This window comes from Scylla paramamosain, chromosome 7, assembly GCF_035594125.1.
Source record: "Scylla paramamosain isolate STU-SP2022 chromosome 7, ASM3559412v1, whole genome shotgun sequence".
In the NCBI taxonomy this organism is placed as follows: Eukaryota; Metazoa; Arthropoda; class Malacostraca; order Decapoda; family Portunidae; genus Scylla; species Scylla paramamosain.
In genome coordinates, this window is record NC_087157.1 from 25,453,830 (window position 1) to 25,463,463 (window position 9,634).

General features: G+C 42.2%; 1 protein-coding gene across 2 annotated transcripts; it reads left to right on the forward strand.

Annotated features, from left to right (window-relative positions):
• The first annotated feature begins 3,516 nt into the window (after window positions 1-3,516).
• On the forward strand, window positions 3,517-8,863 carry LOC135102260 (microfibril-associated glycoprotein 4-like). 2 transcript variants are annotated; one of them, XM_064007198.1, is made up of 8 exons: window positions 3,517-3,586; window positions 4,122-4,419; window positions 5,915-5,956; window positions 6,903-6,974; window positions 7,153-7,319; window positions 7,691-7,817; window positions 8,019-8,137; window positions 8,404-8,863. In XM_064007198.1, the coding sequence occupies exons 2-8, from the start codon at window positions 4,148-4,150 to the stop codon at window positions 8,610-8,612; spliced, it is 1,008 nt and encodes a 335-aa protein (XP_063863268.1). In that variant the 5' UTR covers window positions 3,517-3,586; window positions 4,122-4,147; the 3' UTR covers window positions 8,613-8,863. The 2 variants fall into 2 exon arrangements, with proteins under 2 accessions (XP_063863268.1, XP_063863269.1); XM_064007199.1 differs by having other exon boundaries at window positions 7,165-7,319.
• Window positions 8,864-9,634: the final 771 nt, after the last annotated feature.

Consider the following 9,634-nt stretch of genomic DNA (forward strand, 5'->3'; position numbering starts at 1 on the left):
CACAGCGGAACGGCCAGTCATTGTATTCTGACCTTATGTTATCAGTAGTGTTCGTGGTGAAGTGATTACCGGAGAATGTGCGTGCGTATCAAGACACTTCACAATATAATTTTGGACTTCCTTTGGGCTATTTTCTTTGGGGACTGGCTCCTTCAGTTGACCTTCATTACCCAGTTCTGTTGCTCTACAGTAAGCTAGAGACAGCAAAGATGCGTTAAAGGTGATGTTTAACCTTTTCACTTCCAAGGCATCAGTTTCATTATATTATAGATGTCATTAGAGGATTTCAACAAGTTAAGAAAAATAATCTTCGCAATCAAGAGATTACATTTCATCTGGTTACTTATCCGGCAGAATTCCCTTATTTACTGTATTACGATTAAATTAATTGATGATGTTTCGAAGCTGTGAGTATAGTATAGAATGTGTTAAACAGAAATCAGAAATAAAATTCACAGCAAAGAAGAGCAGTGATATTTTCCCACCGAGTCACCTTGCAACCCCTTCAGTGTGAGCAGCTCCAAACACCAGTATGATAATAAAGTCTGCGCCGAATCAAGATCAATGACAACTGTATTTTCACTACCATAAAATAATTCTCCTTTCCCACTTTCCAATCTGTCATCCTGTAATAAGATAACGATAATAAACTTGACAAAGACAATAAAAAAAATATGACATTTTAAGATTTGAACTTGAAATGCAGGCAGTAATAGGTATACTGTGACACTCATTAACCTTAGTACATGGAGCGAGTGTTGGAGAACAGGTGAACGTGACGAAGGCAGGTGTAGCGAGCCCTGCATAAAACATTTCTGGCTCTCCCCTGTGCAGTATTTTCAACTTGACTAATCCAAAGATGAACGGCTGACATGATATACCGAGTGTACAATTTACATGTTATTCAGAAAAGTGTCGCGTGTAAATCATGTTCCCGCTCGGACTCTTTCCTCTGAGGCTCTTTTTCTTTTCCTTTTCTTTTTCCTTTTCTTTTTAGTGTTATTCGCGCGAACTTTACAAAATCTGTACTGAGCTGTACCAGAGGACAGCCTGCAAGCGTCGTCCATTGTTGAAATAATCTCTTCATACTTTATCCTTGCATTCAGGAAATGAAACTTGTGATTACGAGGGCGACCGAGGGAGTCACTGCGCGTCCTCCTGGGAATATCTGCGTGCAGGTAAAAGGAAATGACACCGAAGCATCACAGGTGAGCGAAAAAGAAGAAGAAAAAGAAGAAAAGAAGAAGAAAAAGAAGACAAAGAAGAAAGGAAACAAAATCATTTTTTTTCGAGGAAGCTTGAGAGGTGAGGTGGATGACTTTACGATTCACGATTATACGGTTCAGGGGGAAAGAACGTAAATACGAAGAGTACAGCCGTGGAAAAAAAAATTACTCCAATCTTTACATGTGTTTTGTGTTCATATATACATGTGTGTGTGTGTGTGTGTGTGTGTGTGTGTGTGTGTGTGTGTGTGTGTGTGTGTGTGTGTGTGTGTGTGTGTGTTTACTCTTCTGTTCATTCACTCATCTATTTGTCAATTCTTTCTTTTTTTTTTTTTTTTTTTTTTTGCTTTTTTTCATTCATCCAAACACACGTGTCAATTTCAGAAGCACAGCACCACCCATTCCCAGAGCAACGAGCCGCGGCAATGGACAGCGCCTGTTTCGTAATGGCAGGGGCGCACGCTGACTAATAGTATCACCAGTGTGGCAACAAACACAGAACACCAGTAACATGAACGGTACTTTGATGCGTATTACCGGAAGGGACAGCGGGTAGGTGCCGAGGAGGCTTCAGGTTCATTCATCACGCCAATGGTGGGTAAATGATGCAACTTTATAAAGCATCAACAAAATGAAGCCTTCCTCTCCTTCTGGTGTGATGCTTTTTTCAACTAATTTCTCCATCATGTTCCTTCTCCGTCTTATCCTTTTTTTTTAATCTTCTTGAGTTGGTAGTCTGTCAACTTAGGTGTCTGGTTGCTGTCCTTTTTATATAAAGCATAGCAATACCATTTTTCACTTTTAGGCAGCTGGAAGGTTCTATACTAGCCCGTATCCTCGTACTATACCAGCCATACATCACCTCAGTCCTGCACAACGCTCCGAAATACATAGTTGTACTATAATCTATTTTGGGGGATTACAAATCAGTAGTCTAATGGTGATAAAACACATTTGTCTCTCTCATCAAGATTACCGGAACTTCGAAAAATGTTGCAGCTTCATTCACTGAGAACAGTTTGCACCATGCTTGTTCTGTTTCCAGTTTTATCTTCTGGAGTGATAATCTAAAAAAAAAAAAAAGTGTCATTTAGCATTCCTTATTCTATTACCCTGATGCATGATTAATGAACGGCAGTCTTGGGCTTCTCATGTTCATCATCAGATCATATTCAAGGCTTACGTATATAAACATGTCCCAGACTTATATTTTTTCACACGTAAAGGACCTTGTTAAAGGTACAAAGAAAAAAAAATCATGTATTTACCACTCCTCCTTCCCCCAGAAAATATTGTCGAAAAGAAAAAAAGGAACCGCATCGACTACTTGCTTCGGCGTTACAAATATCAAAACGTGAACGGTACAGAAAAACTTATCAAGAGAACGTTACCGGGCAGTCGGAAGCAGCCAGGAGCGTCGCATGCTTCTACGTCAGCGATCTCCCACTCCATCCTCTTAAAGTTAGCCTCGAAAGTTTAATATAAGCGTTATCTAATATGCAAAGTTGAATGCATCCTTCTGAGCGTCAATTTTTCTTGATCAAAAGCCATCAACTTTAAATGGTACAGGCCGTACAAGACCCTCTGGCTGCCACTCTTCGTGACGTGGTGCAGGAACAGCCAGCCCTAATATTCTTAATTACTCGGTGTGGGCGGATGCTATAAAGATCCCTATGTATACTTTAGTACCTCTTAATAAATAAAAAGATAAATGAACGAGTGAATGGATAAATAATTAAATAAACAAATAAATAGATAAATAAATCAAAGTTGAAAAGACCTATTAATCGCACTGTTTTATCCCTTTTAAACAGCATCTTCTTACTAATTTCATGTGAATTTTTGTTTCATTCTTATGCATGTGTGGATGTATGTACGTTTTCAACCGTTTATATATATATATATATATATATATATATATATATATATATATATATATATATATATATATATATATATATATATATATATATATATATATATATATACTTAAGTATGTATCTAGTCCCCAATCTTTTTTTTTCTTTTCTTTTTTTTTTTTTTTTTTTGCACACCCACGACCCCTACTTGTTCACGAACAACATATTCTTCACCTCACCTGTAACGCTTCAGCTTTGCATCACCAGAACCAATAACTCAAGGATGACAAGGTGACGCATTTTTTATTACCATTATTTTTATTTTTATTTTTTTTTTTTTTACGCCCCTCACTTATGACAGGCGTCCCCTCCCACTCCCGGGGCGGCACGTGCACAGGTGCACAGAACCTCGCCCATAAATACTTGGAATACCCGTCTCAAAGTTTACTCTGGAACAGACAGAGGCGCCACAGCCTCCTTCACTTCCCCTCCAGGACTAAGGTAAAGCTATTTTGAAGAGATTGAGGGTATGCTTAGTTCATGACGAGACGAAGGAAAGACGGTCTGTTTCAAATAGTTTGAGATAATATGACTTCATTGTCGCAGCGCAGAAGTGTAAAGCAGCTAATTAATCTTGAGTATTTATTTATTTATTTATTTATTTTATTTTTTTTTGTGTAAGAGTTGGACGATATATAATTTTGTTAACCCGATTATTATTATTGTTATTATTATCATTATTATTTTTATTATTATTATTATTATTATTATTATTATTATTATTATTATTATTATTATTATTATTATTATTAGCATTATTATTATTATTATTATTATTGTTATCATCATCATCATCATCATCACCATCATCATCATTATCACTACTACCGTTATAAAAAGAAAAAGAAAAAAATCCATCCAAATATTCCAGAGTTGCATATTCCACTTTCTTCTTCCCTTTCCTTTCGTCTCCTCCCGTGAGCAGGAACATTAAGAGACACTCCTATACAGCTCTCAAACGCTTATTACCCCGCAGACAAAGCTGTAGCGTGTGTGTGCGCCATGAGGGTGCTGTGGGCGTCTGTGTGTGCGTGCCTGGCGGTGACGGAGGCTGGCAGGTGGGCGGAAGCGGCGCATCACGAACTCAAGATCGACATGGACCGAATGGAAGAGAGGAGTAATTTTTTCAGTAACGATATGACACTCGAATTTAGCACGGACGCAGGAATAGACAGTGAAAGCACCACTGAGAGTACTACATCGACGGAAACCACACCTTTGCCTACCACCACTGCCGCTACCAGCACCGCCACCACCGCCACTATCACTGAGATGTAAGTGTGTAATGAAATGCAGTGCCTGTAATGTTCAGTTCACATATAAGTCCTTGGTAATCCTCCCTGTGATCGGATAGGGACAGATAAGAGAGTAAGCATCATCCATACAGCGATTAGCACTGCAGGAGGCCCGATACTTATTCGTAACTCAATGGCAGCTGTTCCGTGTTGATTTATGCCGGGGGTGTTTGGGTTTTGTTGAGGAGGGGTAGGTCATAGGAGAGAGTGTGTTTTGTGTGGGTGCTATTTGTTGTGTTGATGGTGTTTGTTGTTATTTTCCTTTAGTCGTTGTTGTTGTTGCTGTTGCTGTTGCCGCTGTTGTTGTTGTTGTTGTTGTTGTTGTTGTTGTTGTTGTTGTTGTTGTTGTTGATGTTGGTGATGCTTGTTGCCGTCGTCGTCGTTGTCGCTGTCACTGCTACAACAACTACCACCACCACCATTACTACTACTATTACTACTACTATTACTTTTTTTATGTAAAAAGGACACTGGCCAAGGGCAACAAAAATCCAGTGAAAAAAAAAGAAAAAGGCCCACTGAGATGCCGGTTCCCAAATAGGATTCGAAGCGATAGTCAAAAATTGAAGGATAAGTGTCTTGAGACCTCCCTCTTGAAGGAATTCAAGTCATAGGAAGGTAGAAATACAGAAGCAGGCAGGGAGTTCCAGAGTTTACCAGAGAAAGGGATGAATGACTGAGAATACTGGTTAACTCTTCCATTAGAGAAATGGACAGAACAGAAGTGAGAGAAAGAAGAAAGTCTTGTGCACCAAGGCCAAGGGAGGAGAGAAGGCATGCAGTTAGCAAGGTCAGAAGAGCAGTTAGCATGAAAATAACGGTAGAAAACAGCTAGAGATGCAACACTGCGGTGATGAGAAAGAGGCTGAAGACAGTTAGTTAAAGGAGAAGAGTTGATGAGACGAAAAGCTTTTGATTCCACCCTGTCTAAAAGAGCGGTATGAGTGAAACCCCCCCAGAAATGTGAAGCATACTCCATACATGGATGGATAAGGCCCTTGTACAGAGTTAACATCTGGGGCGTGGGAAAAACTGGCGGAGACGTCTCAGAACACCTAACTTCATAGAAGCTGTTTTAGCTAGAGATGAGATGTGAAGTTTCCAGTTTAGATTATAAGAAAATGACAGACCGAGGATGTTCAGTGTAGAAGAGGGACGGCACTTGAGTGTCACTGAAGAAGAGGGGATAGTTGTCTGGAAGGTTGTGTCAAGTTGATAGATGGAGGAATTGAGTTTATGAGGCATTGAACAATACCAAGTTCGCTCTGCCCCAATCAGAAATTTTAGAGTACTACTACTACTACTACTACTACTATTACTACTACCACCACCACTACAATGATCACTGCTGCCAATGAAAGAATATTTTGTTATTTCAACCTCACCACCTTACTCCCTAAAAGAACAGTCTTCCTCATTGATGTTATACGACTTAATTAACACCAAAACCCTTTCTTTCTTCACACACGCGCAGGACAACCTCATCTCCTCCGAATGTCGATGACATACGAGTACTGTAAGTAATGAGAGCTATTTTTGTTATCCAGTCATTCTAACAGTTCTTATCGTAAACGTGAATGATGATAACAATATGCATGAAAAGATCAGTTTGTGTGTGTGTGTGTGTGTGTGTGTGTGTGTGTGTGTGTGTGTGTGTGAGAGAGAGAGAGAGAGAGAGAGAGAGAGAGAGAGAGAGAGAGAGAGAGAGAGAGAGAGAGAGAGAGAGAGAGAGAGAGAGGAGCATTGGAAGGGAAGACGTGGGGGACTCATCAAAAAAAGTTTAAGTGAAGCTGCTTACACGACTCGAGAAAAAGCTTGAGAATCATAATGATAAAAGCTTCGCCCAAGTGTGTTTTTTTTTTTGTGTGTGTAGGAAGGACACTGGCCAAGGGCAACAAAAATCCAATAAAAAATATGCCCACTGAAATGCCAGTCCCATAAAATGGTCAAAGCAGTGGTCAAAAATTGATGAATAAGTGCCTTGAAACCTCCCTCTTGAAGGAATTCAAGTCATAGTAAGGTGGAAATACAGAAGCAGGCAGGGAGTTCCAGAGTTTACCAGAGAAAGGGATGAATGACTGAGAATACTGGTTAACTCTTGTGTTAGAGAAGTGGACAGAATAGGGGTGAGAGAAAGAAGAAAGTCTTGTGCAGCGAGGCCGCGGGAGGAGGGGAGGCATGCAGTTAGCAAGATCAGAAGAGCAGTTAGCATGAAAATAGCGGTAGAAGACAGCTAGATATTCAACATTGCGGCGGTGAGAGAGAGGCTGAAGACAGTCAGTTAGAGGAGAGGAGTTGATGGGACGAAAAGCTTTTTTTTTTTTTTTTTTTTTTTTTTTTGTGTGTGTGTGTGTGTGTGTGTGTGTGTGTGTGTGTTTGTGTGGGTAGATGGGCAGGTAGGTGGGTGGGTGGATGGGTGGGTGGGTGGATGTATGTACTAATACCTCTCACTACTCGTACAGACCCTCGGACTGCGCAGACCTCCTAATGGCTGGGGTCAAGGTCAGCGGGGTGTATTATATCTACCCGTTCACGTGAGTACTTATTTGAAAGTCCATAGAATACCAAGAACTCTCTAATTTATCCCCATTCTTTCAACACCGCCATTTAAAACACAAACCAGGTAATCTAGTAACCCAAACCAGAAATATACACAACGAAACAATATATAAAGGATATTTCCGCCCTTCTCACGCCTCCGCTGCCTGCCAGATGCACGTGCAGTGGGCCCATACAGGTGTGGTGCGACATGGAGACCGATGGCGGTGGTTGGACAGTGTTCCTTAAGCGACAAGGGCAGACCGATCAGCTCGACTTCAACCGCACGTGGGAGGAATACAAGGCAGGCTTCGGCGACCCCTATGAGGAGTACTGGTTGGGTAGGTGTGGCTGAATGGATGTGGCAGGGACGGACTGACTGAGCGTAGCTGAGTGGGTGTGCAGAGTCGGGGATGGTACGGATTGGGTGGGTGTGTTTGGCTGGAATGGTGTGGCACGAACGGGCTGGGAGGGTAAAGCGAGTACTGTTTAGGTGGGTGTGGCTGGTGAGCGTGGCTGGGTGAGTGTGGGATGAACAGGGTGTGTGATTGTGGCTGTAGGTGTGGCACGAACAGGCTGGACTGGTGTGGCACATACTAACGCATTCCGAACGCATTCCGATAACAGCACCCTTTAAATTTTACTTTCCTATTTCCTGATATGTACACCTTACGTGGCTACATTCTTTCTTAACATGTGTAACCCTCCCCAGGTCTGGAAATGCTTCACATCATGACCTACGGCCGCATGTACTCCGTCCGCCTCGACTTGGAAACGACGGAACTTAAGCGAGAGCACGCCACATACGAAAACATAAAAGTGGACTCGGAAGAAGAAAAGTAGGGAGCGAGATGCAACGCCAGTTCACAGTGACATGAATATGAGGCACCACTATAAAACACGAAATACATCTCTCTTCCATGGCAACTTTTATAGCCACGCACAGTTTCCATTCAGCGATGACACACCTGCGGCTCAGGAAGGAAAGGAACACATCTTGCCTCCTCCATCCCTCACCTGTTCCTCCCTTCCGCCCACAGGTACAAGGCGATTCTGGCCGGGAGGGAAAACGGGAGTCCCAAAACCAGGTATTGTTTCCGGTACTGGAGCTACAAATTCTTCACCAGTATTGACCGGGACTACGACTCTTACCATCAAGGTAAAGCCACTCACCAGTTCATTACAGCTTCCACTAAATGACCGCATACTAAGACTGGAGGTGATCAAAATATGATTGTTTGTATGATATGCTTGTAATTTCATATCACCTGTGTTTCTGTCAGACTTTCAGAATAAATGTCTTCAATATACAGTAATTACCACGTATCTTTGAAATGTAAATTTGTTAATTTTTGTGTAGATAATGAAGTTTTTATATAATATCATCCTTGTGTTAATCGCGTGTTTTGTGACGGTTCGTTTCAGGTAACTGTGCGAACATGCTAGGAGGCGGCTGGTGGTACTACAACTGCAAGTACTTCAACCCCACCAGCACTTACAAGGAACATATTGAACTGACCTGCCCCTACTCGGTACAGCTGAACGTGACGCGCCTGCAGCTCAAGATACGACCCGCTCTGTGTGACGCGCCTTTCAAGGCCATCCACCTGCGGGACATGAGTTGTGGGTGTTAAGGATGAAGACACGCGGCCTCCTGAGTATTACACCACATGAGGCAGCTCCTTATTTGTTATCAAAGTTAATCAGTTTGAGCTTGAAGTGGGAATGATTTAATTTCTTAAGAAGCTGTTTTACCTTCACGCCGTACCAGTGTGAAGCAACAAACATTATAATAACATATTTGGTGTATGAATGTAATCAATATCATACTAAATGTAAATGTCTGTATGTATGCAACCTTCATCCAAGTAAATTTAAATCACAATTATTTCTCCATGAACAACCTATGAAATCTTGGTATAATGTGAGTGACGAAAACTTACCTTGTGAGAATTTGAAATAAACTAATGAAAAAATGCTAACGCATCTTATTCCTATTTCTCTATAAATTAAATATTACTCGAATCATATCATTATTAAGATTAGAAAGAATGCCGCTGAGAAACAATTAGTGCGTTAATGAGTGAATGTGAGTGTGGAGTGAAGAGCGAGTCACTGAAAGCAAATTAATATCCAAGCTCACAGGGCGTAGGAGTCCTTACGGGAGGCAAGGGAAGAGGGCGAGCTGACCACCGCCAGGCCTCCTAGCATCAGCAGGAGTGCGAAGGTGACGCCCATCAGCTCTAGGTAATAGCCGTTTCTGAAAGAGACGATCAGATGTGGATCGTGCACGTAGCAGCGAGACAATCTGTGTGGCTTGGTGCTGGAGGGAACGAACCAACAGTATGCGCCCGTCGTGGCCTGCCTCATGCTGTGGATGCTGCTGACATTAGTGACGTGCTGGGCGCAACTGACGGAACAGGCGGCGGCACTCAGGTGGTCACTTCGGTTATAAGCAGTGATGAGCAGCGAGACCATTAATATTGTGCCGATGCAGGAGACGATACAGAAAGTGGGCTTCAAGGAGTCCACCAGGGCCAGGCTGATGGCGGTCACCAGTGCCAGGAGGAGATAAGGCATCATGATGGAGGTGAGAGTGGTGCGCACAGCTCCATCCAGCAGGTGCGGGGCGGTGGTGAGCTGGGTGTGCAAGGTG

What these genes read in the sequence shown, in the direction of transcription:
- LOC135102260 (XM_064007198.1), top strand. Translation starts at nt 4,148, where the DNA reads ATGAGGGTGCTGTGGGCGTCTGTGTGTGCGTGCCTGGCGGTGACGGAG. An exon ending in GTGGACTCGGAAGAAGAAAA is followed by an intron (nt 7,818 to 8,018) that starts GTAGGGAGCGAG and finishes TTCCGCCCACAG; the next exon opens with GTACAAGGCGATTCTGGCCG. An exon ending in CTACGACTCTTACCATCAAG is followed by an intron (nt 8,138 to 8,403) that starts GTAAAGCCACTC and finishes GGTTCGTTTCAG; the next exon opens with GTAACTGTGCGAACATGCTA.